Source organism: Cheilinus undulatus, linkage group 22 (assembly GCF_018320785.1).
Source record: "Cheilinus undulatus linkage group 22, ASM1832078v1, whole genome shotgun sequence".
Lineage (NCBI taxonomy): Eukaryota > Metazoa > Chordata > Actinopteri > Labriformes > Labridae > Cheilinus > Cheilinus undulatus.
In genome coordinates, this window is record NC_054886.1 from 18,090,611 (window position 1) to 18,107,827 (window position 17,217).

Here is a 17,217-nt window from a genome sequence, read left to right on the forward strand (position 1 = left end):
TGCAGTCTTTTAATAAAAAAATGTCCAGTTCTAATAAAACTGCTGCTATAGCTGCATCCACACAAATCATTTTACTGGCCACCATTGTTTACAGGCTTGCTGTCACTTCAGTGAAACCACACCAGCAGCTACCACCTTTCTCCTGTTACTGATTGGTCCGGTCATACTCTGGTCAGGAACAAGCTTAAAGCTTAAAGCTTTGCATGACAGGTTGACAAACATGAGACTCGACCCTCCACCCACTTTGCAAGGTTAGTGACACTTAGCATGCAGCAAATTACAGATATTTAAAAGGATAATGTTGAAGTAGTCAGGCTGGTTGCTCATGTTCTCTTCTGCTTTTTTTGGTCTGAAGAGGTATGTTTTAATTTCAGTCTGTCTTAACCAGTACAAAAAAGCCAAACAGAAGCTCTAAGAACTTTTTGAAAAAAGGTGACACTCATAGAGCAGAGTCTGATGCAGAACAACACTACAGGAGTTTAATTCAAATTTGATATACATCTGAAATGCTTGCTATTTTACATTTTCATTTAGCACAGCTTCCCAGAACCTGTCAGGCTTATTTTGGTTTAAATGACAACTCATTCCCCTATTGCCTATCTTTTTGCTACGTGGAAAAAGGTTTGATCTAGTGGCAGAACTAAGAATATTGGAAATATTTCACCAGACATGGAGTCACTTTTTTGTTATTAGGGTTGTTTTCCATTAGGATTGGACACTATTTAAGTTGGTGCAAAAACCCTGCTTTTTTGCGACCTTTTGAAATAACTGATCAAATAGAACCAATCTCCTAATTGTGATGTTGCTCTGCTGTGTGGTTGTGGTCATGTGTGTGTTTGTGTGGAAGGCTTTCATGCTTTTCAAGAGCTTCAAGGAGGATGATCAAAGGGAGTGCAGTGAATGCAGAGCCACCAGCATCTCTGACTCCCTCCTCTTCCTCTGACACTCAACTAAAAACACACGAGTGGTCGTCTAACTTGGAGCAAAAGCCAGCAAGTCTCCCTCTCTCCCTCTCTTACTCACTCACTTCTGCCTCACAGAGCGGTCCTTCTCACACTCCCCTTCCTCTTCCTCGTCGTCCTCCTCCCATCCCCATTCACACTCTGTTGATCGGCTCAGCAAAGGGAAAGTGCCAGCGTGAAACCTGAGGATCACTTGCAGACTGAGGAAGAGAGGAGAGGAAAGAGAGCGTGCAGAACGGGTTTTAGCGTGCAAGGTAAGACGATGCTTAGAGAGACCTTAATTTCTGTGAATTGAAGGTAACACATTTAATGATTCTGAAAGAAAATCAAGAGCTGTCCCGTAAGAATTGCAGAGTGATTTGTGATCTTTTGATGTCTGAAACTTCTGCTCTTGTAACGGGACCTCAGTGGGGATTGTAATTCTAGTACTGAATGGGGTAGGGTATCGTAAGGGGATGTTTTATTTAGTGTCATAAAATCTTGCTTGTTTTACTCTGATGATCATCTGGTGACAGTTTGAATGTTTGCTGGTTTCATTTGGAAATCTATTAGCATAAGGCACTCAATAGGATGATTTCATTCTAGTTTGATTAAGGACAATCAGCTTGTTGTATTTACTTTCACCATCATGAGTCTTGGAATAGCTTGGAGTGTTACTTGCCTTCCTTAAACAACACCTCAGGACAAGTATGAAGAGCATTTTCCAGTTGCAAAAGGGCAAGCTGAAAGGTCTCGCATATCATTGTGGCTGTGCATAACTCCAGGCCAAAAACATCCCAAATTAGCATATGTTCTCAGGTGGATTCCCTGAACTTGTGACAGTTTGTTTTGCATGCTGCAGTAGCTGTAGCTATTTGTGTTTCATCATTAACCAGAGGCTGTTAAAGGGTCATCAATTAAATCATGAGGCTAATAATACCCACAGTTGTTTAAAATATCACATTTGAAACTGCAGACTGTTCAGTTTTTAGACACCCAGATATTCAGGACTATCTGTGCAGAATTTATTAAGGAAAAGTTCATGGAATTAATTCAGATCTGCATTTCAAATCAGAAAAGTTCCAGTCATGTGTTCACCAACCAAGAGGAACCAGTGGAGGGAGGACCTGCAGCATTTCCGTAAAGAACACGGCTTCTCCAAGAAAGTGCTGCTCAACTGCTGCCTGGTACGACGCATTATCACCTGGGCCTCCCCGAAGACCAAAGGTCAGAGTTAGATCTGCTTTGAAAACGTGATTACCTTGTTGAAGAACCAGCTGAGATGAAGATAAACTGGTTATGCTTGGGATTAGTTCTGTCATCTCTAAAGAGTGAAAGAGCCATGACCCGGCAGTCTTGTCAGTGTGGGGAAAAATGTTAAACATTGCAGTTTTTTAAGTTCTGTTGACCATTATTTTTTTAGCTTTAGACAGTAAAGCTAATTCAAACCTTGCTCTAGTGTAACATTTTAAAGAGGCTGATTTTCTAAATAAATATTTGTTCTAGTTCTTAGTGCTGATGTATTTGGTGCCTGCTGACTTTGGCAGCATTGTGTCCAAAGAGGATTACAGGGGAAATTAAATGAGTGTAGAGTCAGATTGAATCTAACACATTTTAGAGCCTTATTTATCACACAATTCATTGCAAAAACAAGCAGGGATTTTCTTTGCAATTAATTTCCCTTTCAATTAAATGGAAGTTAAATTCTAGTCTCTAGGTAAAAACAGCCAAATTAAGCATTATTTATTTATAACAGCTAACCAGTGTCCAAACATGTATTGTGTGCAACCCATTTGATTGCTGTTGTCTAAAAAGGTTGATCACATTTTGCAATTGGAAATTTGACACTTTTTGTGTTTAGTGTACACTAAGGTTGTGCAGAGTGCTGCTAAGCTAAATGTGCTAGCACAACTCGCCACATGTACGTGGCTAATGTGGTTGTGCCATTTCTCTAATTGGGCAAATAATGCCAGTTAACCTGCTCTGCTTAAGCATGATGGTATATGTTCACTATGCTGTTTTACAGACAGCTACAGCCCTGGGTAGTTGTAGGTGGCTGAGTAACAGATCAGGGCTGCTTCATACTGGGTGCATGGCGGCCATGTAACAGCTGAATCATATCTTGATTTCAGTTGCATGTTAACATGTCAGGGTGTTCCGACTGCCTACTTGTGCATTGCATCTCACCTGGCTTACACAAGTGTCTCATGTGCTGAGAATCTTGAGAATAGAAGGCTCGAACACTTTTATTCTGCTCAGTTATACAATGAATCAAAACATATATAGAGAGATTTATTGCAGTAAAAGTTATGAAGACAGACTGTGCTTATGTAAAAGTCATAACAGCATCAGCCAGAGCTGACATGCTGCAGCTGCCATACAGAAATTGCACACCGAGTCTGAAATTGGAGATGAACAAAGCATCAAACTGGCATTGCTGGACAGAATATTATAAAAATAATTTTACTAACCTGCATTTTTGGTTCAAACCAGCTATTGTGACGTTCTTTAGTCATTAAGTTGATCTCTTGTGTACATATTTAAACTAAACAAGGTTGAAATGCTTGCCCTGAAAGTTAAACAACAACAGGAAGTTACTGAGACAGACTCAACAGTAAGTGTCCAGGTCATACTTGAAAAAGAAAGGAAAGTAATTTAAGCTCCGGATACTTGTGTTGAACTATATGTGGGTTATGACATTGCAGCGTGCTCTTAAAGGAGGTAATGTGGATAAATGAATTACACATATTTGAAATTGAATTTAACAGTAACTCTATACACATGAGCATTGCACACTTAACCCAAGACAAGTCTGGACCAACAGTGGCTTGCAGAATAAACTCAGACCAAGATTGTGAAGGCAGCTTTTTAAAACATGTTAATGCTATATTGATCAGTCATTCTTTCACCTAACAGGAACACCACAATTTATGATTTTACACCACACCACCAGTCACAGTTGACAGCTCAAGAAAATTAATTCACTTTGAACCTAGATCAGTATTGATTACTTCTCGGGTTGTATATTTACAGTGGCCTTTTAGCCTTATAAAACAGGATTTATGGCTACTTTCTTTGCCTCTAGAGAAGGAAACATAAATCAGATAGTAAAATATAAAGGGAAACATGGAGATTTCTTAAGCAAAGCCTGTATTTCAGAATCAGAATCGGCTTTATTGGCCACGTATGTGTGCACATACGAGGAATTTGACTCTGGTTAAACTTTGCTCTCTTAGTACACAAAAATTATACATTATAATTACACACTATGAACATTGAACACATTAACTTATATTTATAAACAAGAGAAAAAAAGGTGCAAAGGGTGCTTGGTGATAGACTGTGACTTTAACATATATGCAGTTTGCAGCTGGGTGATGAACATGAGGTAGATGAAGCAGTTGAAGTTGGTTATGGCTATTCCTGATTCACAAAAACAACTGTGCATACCTATGGATATTTCTGCATTTGCACTTGTAGAAAGAAAATATTTAAATCAGAGTTTTTTTTTCTCAAAGAAGAAAACAACTGAAATGCAGTATAACAAAGTAAAATGATCTAAAGATGGTGAAAATATGCCTGAGCCCTTTTTTTTCTAGAGTAATTTCTTATTTATATAAAGGCAGATGAAGATTTCAGTCTCAATCCTCATCTGTTTTCATTTTTGTTTATTAGTTACACTTCCTTAATTCCCATAATTGTGTTAGAGCTCAGAAGAGTGACATGTCGAGCATTACCATGAAACCTGGAGCTATTTTTCATAATTGGCAGGTGCTGTTCCGCATTGACATGCCTTGTCAGTTAAATTTGCTCTGTTCGGATGATTTAAGCTGCTATTAAACAGTCATGAGCATCACTGTGGGGACTGACTGAGTTACATCTGCAGTACAACATTTATCTGCGGGGTAAAAACAACAATACAAGGAGCCCAAAACAGCTGCTGTTGTTGTGAATAAGAGAAGATAGGTTGTGCATAACAATTAGTGGGAAAACAAAACTTTTCTCATTCTCTATTGATGATACAGGTGAGAATAAGGCAGGTGCAGCTTACAGATCACACAATTAATTTAGATTCATGTAGACCTGGAATAACATGCGTGTCAGCTGCCTCAGATGGAGCCACACCAGGACTCAGGTGTTTCTGTCAGGCATATTTGAATTAGAAACAGCATTTGCTCAGACTTCCATTCCTTTCAGCACTACTTTGTTATTGGAAACATGCCGCCTCTATCCCAGGGCAGGCTGCATTTTTCATACCACCTAAAGTTGAACCCAAGAAATCATGGATACATAGTGCAGGAGGAAAATATTTTTAGGTCAGCACTTGTTAAATAAAATTCCCATTGGGAGCTGAACAGTTTGCAGAACTTTTTCCTTTCTGCAGTTGATACTTTTCTTGTCCTGCACCTGTATACATTTTGCCTGGGTGTGCACTCGCTATTTATCTCTTTTCTAGGTTAGCAATACAGCCATGGACTTTCTCTCCTTAGTTTATGTGTGAAATACAACTTGCAGATGCGTTTTTGTCTAATGTCTGTGTTTGATATATTAAGAAAATCCTGAATCAAAGTGCAAAAATGACACAGTTGTCAAATTTTTTACAGCCAATTTGGATTTTTAGGCTGCTCTTCAAGCTTACATTTTTGTTTTAAGTGTTTTCACCATTAGATGGCGCCTTAAACCAACATTATTATCCTCTGGTGTTGCCCAGAATAACCACCCAGCATGAAGATGATCACACCTTATAGCTGCCAGGTGGCTGTTATACCCTCCGGATGTTGGAGCAGTCTCCAGAAAATGAACACGCTCCCTAAAGCAGGTGTTCCTAGAAATACATGAGCCCCATGTTGTGTCCTAAAGGCAGGCGTCTGCTCTGTGAGAGTGTTTTACAAATCCCTGCTGTCTCTATGACGCACTACCAAAGCTAAGTTATACCAACTGAGAACAAAATGAAATACAGTGTATTGTTTTTAAGTCTGCTTTTGGTTTCTATGTATAGCCAACTATTTAATTATTGTTAAACAGAGATCACATTGAGGAAATGTCTTTTTACTTGATTAAACTCATTATATTGTATTGCTTTATTTAAAAAAACACTTAAGTGTTAATTTGTCCAACATACAAAGCAGACAATTAATTTGATATACATTTGGCATGCAGTGCATTATGATGTAAGCCTGAGTGTTTGCCTGTAATAACCTTTCGCACTCCATCGCTGTACCTCATCTTTATGGCCAGCAGAGGGCAGCAAGCTATAGAACAAATATCTCCCTAACATGATGCACTGTTTAATTTTTCTGATTAACCTAGCAGCATAACTGGAGTTATACTCAACCCTTTTTTTTTGGTCATGGCATAATGGCACAGCATGTATCAGTAAACATGTGCAATGTTTTTGGCAGAATGCTGGAAAAGCTGGAGAAGAACTGCAGGCCATTTTAAAGAAGACAAATGATGATCTATAATGATGCAGACGTTATTGTTTCCCTTATACAAGCTTGAACAAAATATCAACACCAGCATAGTTCTACGTAATCCAAAACAACAAAGACAGCACTACCATTGAATGCATCACGCTTTCTAACCCTCAGGTGGTGATACTGTGCCATAAATTTAGTGAATGCCTGCACTGCAGCAGCACTTCAGTGGCCCTAGATGCACTCACTGTAGCCAATATGTTGCTAAGACCCCACTTTACTGGTTGTGATTTGGCAGTATATTGAAGCATCATGCTTTTTTAAGAAAACATTCAAGGCAACTTTTCTGTTTTAAGATCTTTCTGCTATAGGCATTCTTCTGTTTTACTTGTTACCCTCATCCTTGGATCATTGATTTTAACAGAACAGATTTCTCAGTAAGATATTTGCCATTTCTTATCCTTTTCATCTCTCTATTCCCTGGCCAATCCTTCCTACAGATTGCTACTGGATCAATACAGCCCTAGACGTGCAGTCTTTATGTTTTTTCCATGTTCTTCTTATTTAAATCCACTTGCAGGGTCCTTTATTCTCCACAGCTTCACCTTTATGCTGAATTTCAGGGTCATGTCCTTCAAACAGCACACATGGCTTTATATCGTATTTGCTTGCTGTTTTGGCCATGACCACAGTAATGAATCATCATGTGGAAGTTCACTGTTGCATGCATCCTCAATTTATTCTTATTGTTGAACCGAAACCTCTGGCTTTTTAAATTCTGCTCACACATTAAGATGTTTTTCACATCACTGCATCCTCATACTGATTTGAATTTAATTGCTGAGAGTTTGATCACAGTGTGATATCACATCCAGCAATCAGACATCATGTTGAGAAGCTCTGCTGAAAGGACCCTTAAACCTTGAGAAATAATACAAGTCAGGGTGGTGCTCTTTTCTGGAGGAAATGTTAAATATCATTAAGAGAGTCCTGCGGTGTGTGTCCTTCATGAGTGTTAGCCTCTCCAGTGACGTAGAGAAATTGGCCAGCGGTGTTAGATCACATGTCCGGAGCAACTTGCTTTCCATTTTAATCTGTTTTCCCACTTGGTCAAGAGTGCAGGCCTCAGTAGATGTTAGGTGGAAATGGGAAAAGGCAATGATGGATTAGAGGGGAAGTTGAGGCAGCGTGCAGCCTCTCAGTTTCAAAGGAGAGGTGGAAGAAGAGCGATTGCCCGGGGACTTCTGGCTGCCTGAGATGTAGACATGTCCTACTGTTGTCATTCATTTGATTCATATGTTGTGGAAACTGCAGAATGAGAAGGCAAAGGATTCAACAGTGATACCTCTCGCTCACATTAATCTTATTCACAGCGCTAGCTCATGCTGGCGACAGCCGGCAAGAAAATACTGCATGTTGTTTACGAGGAATGAGCTAAGAGATGACGTTAGTGAGTTTGTTGAAATGCAGTGCAGCGTGACTCACATCTCTGCATGTAATCTTGCATATATTTCACTTGGAGCTTTACTTCTATTCAGCTGGACTCATTGTGTTTTTTCCGATATCCTCAAGGGTTATAGCCTTCCACATTTCTGTTGTTTTTATCTGTTTTAAAACCAATAGAGCAAAACTTGATTGCTTTGTTAAGAACAGCAGATTGTCTTTTGTGCTAGTCATATTGAAAGCAGTAAAGCCTTTCCTTAACAATTCTATAAACAGCTCAAATATCACACATGACTTAAGAAGCACTTTCCATTATGTCACACTACACTTAGCACAGAGTTCTCTTTCTTGAACTTGGCCTTGACCCACGCGGCTCTGTTGATAAACAGAGATTAGCCACTAATAGGCAGGGATTAGTCAGAGAAAAGGCGACCCCGACAGACCATGTTGTTGGTAAAACACCTTAAAGTAGGCTGTTGACAGACAACAACCACTCACATTCCCTCCTGTCAATCGGATACAGATAACTGAGATGGCGGTAGGTACAACACGTGACTGTGTGCCTATCGTTGCTGTAACCAAGCCGGGTGCTTTTGTGTCAGCTATACCATGAACTCATCCTACACATCATGAAATATGCAGCTGGTACCGCATGCAGGTGTTTTTCCACTGACTTGGTAACATTTTGTTCCTAAGGGGTTGCAACATGTGAGCCTTTGCCCTGCTTAGACCTGAATGGAGGCTGCAACTAATGATTGTTTTCATCATTTATTTATCAGCATTAATTTCTTCTAATAATGGATTTATAATTTAAAGCTAAATGAACTTATACTTTTGCTTGCTTTTCCTAATTAACATTTTCACCTCAATAATATTAACTAATTATAATGAAAGGCTGGTGAAATAAGCCTTTAGTCATTAGGACAGGAAACATTTACCTGGTGGCGTTTTTGAGCATTTTTTGATGAATATCTTTAATAACATTTGTGCATGTATCCATTAGATTCAAATTATTTGTGATGCCAAAAATCCAAAAAGAGATTTGTATTCCAATGGTTTAGTGTCCAACTTTCATTACTGACTGTATCATTTGGTGGCAACACTAGAAGTTCAACTTTATTTGATGTAGAGATATTCCAAAACCATTGTTGTCCTTCTCCATACCAGTTTCTATAGCTCTGGACCAATTTTGGAAAAATGGCATATTGTTTTAGCCCTACAGTAAGCTCAGAACATGGGTAAACAAATAGAGCCTCTCTGTGACACTTAAAGTTGTTTCTCCTGATAATTATTGTTTTATTATTATTGCCAAGTTTTACTGCTAAATATTGAAGTAACAGTGACAATAAGGGCCACATCACAGGCTCTCTGTCTCTCTTTCTCTCCATAATGCGCTTTTTAGTCATCGGTTGTTAGACAGCCCCTCACAAAGCATTCTGGGAAAACGATACTAGCGTTTAATCTAGCTAAATGTGTAAATCTAAAAAATGGCAATGGTACGGTAATTCAAGAACTTAAGAGTAGAACGTCTCTGTCACTTCCCATTACACACAAGAAGAAGCCATAATACTTCCCCACAACAGATGCTGACATACTATACATCTTCAGAGTGTCTTTACAGTTAAAATGCATCCGCTTTAACTTTGGTATTGACTTACCACCCCTTCTGGCCCCCCAAAAAGTAAAATTTTCACTAAAACGGCATTATTCAGGGAAGTCTAGCTCAGAACATGTTTTCTGTACTGGTTTGACACATTCACTCTAGGTTATGGGAACTGCAACAACTCCTGTGTTATTCTACATATATTATTTTTTTTCTTTCAATGTTTCTCCTCTCCTCTGCTAGTCGGTGCAGCAGAATCCTTATCTGTCAACAGAGCTGTCAGCCATAGTATTACACCCTCTCTTAAAGCAACACATAACTAACTAAAAATAAACTTAAAATCTAAAAAAAATCAATACTTGGGCAAAAACAGCACATCAGTCAACAAGTTAGGAAGTCTGTTTCTGTGTGGAGCTCTCATCCTCTTCTGGTGACCGAAACATGACTGTTAGGTTAAATGGTGACTCTAAATTGCCCGTAGAGGTGTGTGTGACTGCTTGTTTGTATCTATATGTCAACTGTACGATTGACCTGCATCTAGTATAAATAATATAAATATTGGATGGATGGTGTTTTTGGCTTCATACTTTCATACATGTCATATGACTGATAATGTAACTTGTCTGTTGGAGAAGCTCCAAATATTTTGCTTCACTTTTTGGGAACTGTCATGTCATCCATTTTTATACAGTGTATGATTTCCACAAAAAAGTTAAACTTGTGAGTGGCAGACACCAGAAGATAGCTGAAATGAAAGCATCAAAAGCCAACATTTCCTGACTTTTAGTCTTTTGTGCAGATAAAGCTTCCCATTCCCTTTTTCCTGTAATCCAAACACATCTCTCCCGAGACCTTCCCTGCAAGATAAATTCAAGACACATTCTTAAAGCCCAAGCCGAGATAACCTTTATAGCATCACTGTATTTTTATTAAACCTTTATCTTTGCAGATGTAAGAAAAAAGGGTTGAGCAAACATTGGCACCAAAACTTCTTTTAAGAAGATGTCCTGAGCTTTAAGTCATATCTATAATATTAATCACAAACAGTGCTTTGGGGGGAAGGTGTTAAATTGCTGTAGCTATTGTAGTTAAGCAAACCTGATGTAGGGATGATAACGATGTGTTACCTGTTAAAATACCTGAACAATAAATAGATGCAACCTGTTGTTACATTGCTAATCTATTAGATTTCGTTTGTTATTAATTCATTTATTGTTTATTTTTTGGATGACTGTTGAAGCAAGCAAAGAAAAATGAATATGCCAAATTAGCTTTTGGTGAGCTTCTTCTATTAATGCATCTGATTATTGATTTAAAATATGAATGGATAAAGCCAAAAAAGGCCATTTATCACCTAAAACAATCATTCCTAATGCAGGAGGAAGAACACCATTGAGTGTAAACGGTCCTGATCTTGATTGAAAGTGCAAAAGCATACTTGGAAAAGTTGTGGTACAGTTGTCAATGTCATTAATCATACTCTGCCTTTGCATAATTTCTCCTTAAATTGGCTACCTTGTGTTCCCCGCACATCCTCCTTTGTCCTCCTGTCTGCCGGTGATACAGCCGTTTGCTGCTAACCTACTTCAGTCAAGTGTTTGTATTCGAGCGGCGGCCAGGGTCCACTATAAATAGGACCCCCCGATTGATATCCGGGACAGTGAAACCTCGTAAGCCTTTAGCTGCCGCTGGGCACAAATGACTTTCTTGTATGTAAGACTTGGCTTTAACACACCTGTCCCTGTCGTGGGCCTGATTTATCTCCCTCATGTGTTTGTCAAGCAGCATCAAAACACAAAACAGGTTCATTTCCAGCTCTCAAACAGCATCATATTCCCCTTGTGAACTAATCTTTGTTGATGTATTCAATGCACAACATAAAAGACAACTCTCGACGACTGTAAATCAGCTTTTAGTGGATATTTTAATGACTGACATAATGTAACTGTTAAATGCACATTTTTCATATTTATAAACAAGACTGCAGACATTTAGGCTCAAGATATATTTTTTCTCATCAGTTTGTTCATTTTTAGAGTCTTCCCGAAAAACAGCTTAGTCATGCAGAACATTTTGTTTTGTTTATCAGAACAGCTGATTGGAACTCACTGTAATGATGACTGAAGGTTTTCCGTTTATTCCAAACTACAGAAATGTTTCAACTGCAGATCTAAGCAAAGTTTGTCATAAAAACAGATGGCAAAGTGGGGATTAATTATAAATAGACTGAAAAGCCCATATCCAGGCTTTTAGTTGCTGATCAATCATTAAAAAACCTTTCCAACTGCAAATAATAAAGATCTGCTGAGGAAATTTCTGTCTAAATCTACGTTGAAAGCTTCACTCTGACTCTCATGCATTATTTTGCCATGACAAAAATAATATACGACATGTTATTGACATTTGCAGCCAAAGGTGTGGGCACTGGCCCAGATGACTGCATCAACCTGTCACTGCAGGAAAACAAAATGAGATTGAAGTCCCGCTGGGAGCGCCACAGTGATGCTGCCATCCAAAAGTGCCCCTGCCTGCCGTGCAGACTGGTCTCCCGTGATTCAGACTGCTTAGACTGTCTCAGGATTACACAATAGAAAAAGTCACTCTCTACATGCTAGTTTGAGTGATAAAGTTGCACACAGAGCAGTTTCAATAGACATTATGGACCAGAGATGGACACAAATCACTTATTGCAAGTCCAAGTCAGGTCTCAAGTCTTCAAAAGCAGTTACAAGTCCAGACTCTATCTTAAGGTTTAAAAAGATAGGAATCGAAATGACTAAAATAGATATAAACTCATGCTACTCTGTTGCAAGCATAAGACATGCAATACTATCTTGTATATACATCTGTAGTGTATAATTTTACTTAGACCATAAATGAATATGAGGTACCATCAGAGTTTCATGGTCAATGATAAACCTGTTACCAAAATGATTTATTAGAAGTAGCAAGCTATTTGATCTTTATTTATCATTGTGGTAGTTGAAGAAATCATAGTGCTAGTAAAAGTAGATGGCTTGTAGTAGTGTTTTTTTCTTCACTAAACAGACTTGTACATTACAGTTTATGTAGTGTGGTGCTATAGTGTCCATCTCTCATCATTTTTCACTGTCTCTTCCCCATTTCTCTCTTACTCGCTCCCCCATCATACATTCCTTACTGTTGGTCTGTATCATATAAGATGGGTATGTGATATTAAGGGTATTCAAAGCTTTCAGTCACAGGACAGCGAAGGCAGAAAAGAAAAAAACAGAATAGTGGCAGCTACCACTGAACACTATGTGGAGTGCAGTAGAGAAGAATCCTTCTCCTTAGGAATGGATAATATTATCGGCAATGTTATTGGTATCGGCAGATAAGCTTAAAGGTCACATGTTATGCAAAATACACTTTATTAGGCTTTTCTAGCAAAAATATGTGCCCCTGGCCTGCCCACAACCCCCCCAACCCATAAGAAAAATCCATTCCCTGCCCTCTGTTTTTACTTTTCAGAAAATGTATGCTGAAACAAGCCGTTCTCAGATGTTCCCTTCTTTATGTCATGTGATTCATTCATTATGTCATTAGTACTGCCCCCTGATTTGGTTGGCCCTCCCCACTTGGAAGAAAGATATGCCCTACTCTCCTGATCCTCTTCTCAGCTGGTAGGACGATCAGGAGATCCATATCCATTAAGCCACATCCATTTCCTGAGAGGGGTGGAGTCAGACAGCTCAGTAACATTTAAAGCCACAGACACAGAAGCAGCTTGTTCTGAGAAGGGCTGAAACAGAGTTTTTTGTTTTTTTTGTAGACATGCAAAAAATCCAACCCTGGTTTGTTTTTTCAGCAACAAACTTCACAGACACGTTTGGGGAACCTCTGAGACCAATATAAACTTATCTTAAAAGGGTAAAATATGTGACCTTGAAAAACAAATTAGTGGTATTGGCAGATATAAATGTTTCTGCCATTGTTTGCACCCAATTTATCAGCTATAAATAGCGGCCTGTACTGGCTATAAATATTTTCTGTATGTATGTGTTTGAGGTGTTTTAGGCTGAACCAAACAACCTATGTCAGTAGACTTTTTTTTCTTTGTTCATCCTTATGCTTAAAAAAGTGTTTTTTCTTGGTGAAGTTTGCTACTTTGTTCATCCCTATGCTTTAAAATGTAGTCTCAAGATTGAAATCTTAGGTTTAAACTAAATTTATTTATCTGTATCAATATTGGTATCAGCTAAAATCAATGTGTAAGTATCTGCGTATTGGATATCAGCAAAAATTCAGTATCGTTCAACTCTGCTTCTTAGATGATAAGCTTCAAACTTAAGGACAGTTTTTTGTATTTTTGGTGTGTCCGGGTCAAAAATATTTTGGAGGTGAAAGGCAAGACATTCCTCATCATCAAAGCATAGGTGAGTGCTGATTAGCTAACATCAGCAAGTTTTATTGCTTTATTGCTTTATTTTATTGCTTGTTTTATTGCTTAACGATTGCATTAGGATCAGTGTCAGCTGCCAGTGTTTTTGTGCTGTAATGTCAGTTAAAAGTCATATTTTGATCACACATCATTTGATGTCAGGATAAGAAGTCGTCCTTGGTAGGAAGCAGTTCTTGCCCAGCAGGGGGCAGTCACACACATGGGACCACTGTTAAAGTTATGAATTGTTTTTTAATCAAATGGCACAACCTACAATACTGAATAAGAGAAATGTGTATCGTATTAGGCATAAAGCACTACAGATGCTGATTTATTACCCGCCTTTTCCTTAAAATTTGCAGTTCCTCCTTTCTCCGAGCATCCTGTTATTTCCTCTGCGGTAATCTGTGACAGGCCATGTGTAATGAGCAGGAAAGAGGGATCAATGAAATGGAGAAAGGGAAATAGCTTCAGGAATATGGCATTTTAACAGGAACCCAGAGCTTATACAAAAGTGGGTTTGAGGAAGTGCTCTAATTGAACATAGCTATACCAGACAGTAACCTGGCCTTGAGTGTGGCCGCTCGCCCCAGATGTGGAGGGTTACCCATCATGCCAGGGAATGACATTCAGCTCATACTGATAATGTGCTTGGAAAAAATAAGTGATTGGGCACAAGTCTCAAGTCCAAAGTCTCCATCCTTGGTTTGGACTGAGGTGAACAAACTAAAACAGGAAAGAAATAATATTTTTTTTTAATTACAGTGGGATAATTTAAACTTTGATAAAGAACAGACAACTTTAGAAAAATTTTTATTAATGTTTGACATTTACAGCTTCAGGAATTGATTTCATAATTTAAAAGAGCACCAATCTAACTGCAGTAACATTATCCATCAATAAGTAAACATCCTTGAGGCAGTAAAATTGATTCTGAATTCAAAACAGGATACAATCAATACACAAGAGCATAACTTCAAGTGATAAACAAAGAAGTTTGTTTACTATATGTCTCAGTTGTGCTCTCTTTTAACCTCTCCTGAAGCTGTAATTGGAGTGCCTTCTTTTAAAGAACAAACTTGCTTTGCTCTCCCGAGTCATCCTGGAATTAATAATTGATTAGTGGTAATTTTGCAAGGATCGCCAAACCTGAATTAGAGAAGACACCATGGCCTGTGTGCACATCTTCATGATCTGTACTTTACTCTGATGTACACACCAGTACAAATGAAAAACTACTTAGTTTTATAACATAAATTAGAAGACAATTTGGGGAAAGGGGTGGGGGGCGGGGCTTAGTTACAGTGTCATTAAAAGGCAAATTCTAAGAGGCTTAACCTCCTCAGACCCCAGCATCTGTTCAGGATGCATTTTAATTTTATTCTTTTTTTTGGTCACTTATTTGGGATAAGTAGGTCCTCTCCAAAATCCACACAAGTTCCCTAAATTTGAGAGAAATTATCTAAAACTCATGTGAAAATTCTTTAACATGTTATAGTATCCCATAAAATGTACCCCAAAATTCAAATATTTTCTCTAAATGTTTGATTGAAACTAAAGCTTTAACTTTTCAAGAAATATTTCCCCTGGAATTTCCATGTAAATTCCTGAAAATCTGATGGAAAATCCCTTAAAATTTCAAAGCAAATTCTCCCTCAAATGTCTTTTCAAATGCCCCCAAAAACATTCCCCAAATTTTTGTGAAAATGACAGAAAATCCCCCTAAACATCCAAACAGAGTCTAGAATTGTATGAAAATTCTCAACAATTTCCAAAGACACCTCTCCACATGCGGGGTACATGTGTTAAAATGGACTTTGTTACAATAATATTGGGACCTGGATGTCTTGAAACTGTCAGGAGTTTGTTTGGAGAAAGTAAGTCCTGTCCTGAGGGGGAGTTTAAATGGTTTTGACATGGAAAAGAACAGTGCATATACAGGAAATACTGCCTGCATGGAGCTCCCCTATGTGCCAGTATCCTGCAGTTTATCCTGTGAGAGTAAGCAGAGAGCAGTCTAAGATACTCTGAGAATGGAAGCAACCCCTCAAGCCCAGCGATGCTGACCGGACCACTGCAGCCAAGAGGGACATCTGTGAGCATAAACACGACGGAGGGTGAAGAATAGAAGACAGGGAGAGAGTCCTGTGAGACAATAGAGAAGTGGAAAGAGAAAGGGGAGAGTAATTAGCAGGAGAAACGGTGGAAGGAACAGATAAGGACAGTGTGTGTACAGGAATAGAGGCAGAGACAGATGGCTGGAGGTTGATGCTGTGTCCAGAATGCCAGAGAAAAGTTACATTTTGCTGCTCGAAGCTGGCAGTCTGCAACAAAATGAAAACCCCTCTGCTCCTCAGAGACACAAGCAGAAATCTGGAGTTTGCAGCATCTGGACTGTTTGACAGTTACACAACAAAACCTCATACGTTTACCTTCCACAGAGTAACTATAACAAGAAAAAGTGATGACAAGAGTAGCCAAATTTACTAACTGATAGCTCAGGGCTTATTGTAAGATTCGTATACAATTTGGTAAGAATTTTAATGTTTGTGACAGGATGGTTAAGACATTGACAAGTGTGGAGGTGGAACTATCTCCCACTGTGAGAACTGTTAGCACAGACACAAAAAAACGTGAAACTGCTTTGTTTTTTAATAAAGTGTTGATGTATGTATGTTGTAAATTCAGGCATATGAACCATTCCTGAAGTAGGCTTTAGTCTATCACAGTAACCTGGGATTGTAGAATCTACAGTGAGTCTTAACATAGGACAGGCTGAGTAACTCGGGGTTCTATAGACAGTGCAGGCAGTACAGAAGTCAGGCACGGCACAGCACTGTTAACATTACAGATACTAAGAGCTAGCCCTGCTAATGCTAACAGCGCAGCTAACATGAAATACAGCTATGAGGATACTAGAAATTTTGAATTGATTCATAATTGTAGGGATTAATATATGCAATTTTGACCTGAATCAGTTTTTTTTCCAGCACCTCTAGTGAGTTGTTTGAAGTTATTTGAGACATTAAGGAGCAGTGCTGTCCTTCTTTTACAGCACTGTGGATGCGGGGAGACTTTGCTGTGGCTTAACTAAAGTGAATTAGAATTCATGTAACTTTACCGTTAACTTGTAGAATGGACTCAGTTTTTAATATGCTGGTAAAAAATGGTTATTTAGATAATCACATGTTTTATAATTACATGACTCAGTTTAGCTCTGTGGTTGGAGTACGCCCTGCATGCGTGGTTGCCTCACCTCTTAATGTAGCATCCCTGGGTTTAACCCTGACTCTGCCCCTTGTTGTGTGTCACCTTCAGCCTCTCCTAATAGTTTGCTGCCTTTCTGAAGCAGCCTTTTTAAGTAATAAAGTGGCCCCAAACACTCAAATCAAAGTATATTTTAAATCCATC

General features: G+C 38.7%; 1 protein-coding gene across 2 annotated transcripts in view; it reads left to right on the top strand.

The window, feature by feature from the left end:
• The window catches only part of kcnip4a (potassium voltage-gated channel interacting protein 4a), a 217,149-nt gene that overhangs the window by 24,422 nt on the left and 175,510 nt on the right, over window positions 1-17,217 (top strand). Inside the window, exons 2-3 of one of the 2 annotated variants that reach the window (XM_041778724.1) lie at window positions 1,041-1,216; window positions 2,017-2,168. The exons of the other annotated variant lie outside the window; for it this stretch is intronic. Coding sequence (XP_041634658.1) covers window positions 2,030-2,168 — 139 coding nt within the window. The 5' untranslated portion in view covers window positions 1,041-1,216; window positions 2,017-2,029. The remainder of the gene's footprint in view (window positions 1-1,040; window positions 1,217-2,016; window positions 2,169-17,217) is intronic. 2 annotated transcript variants of the gene reach the window in all.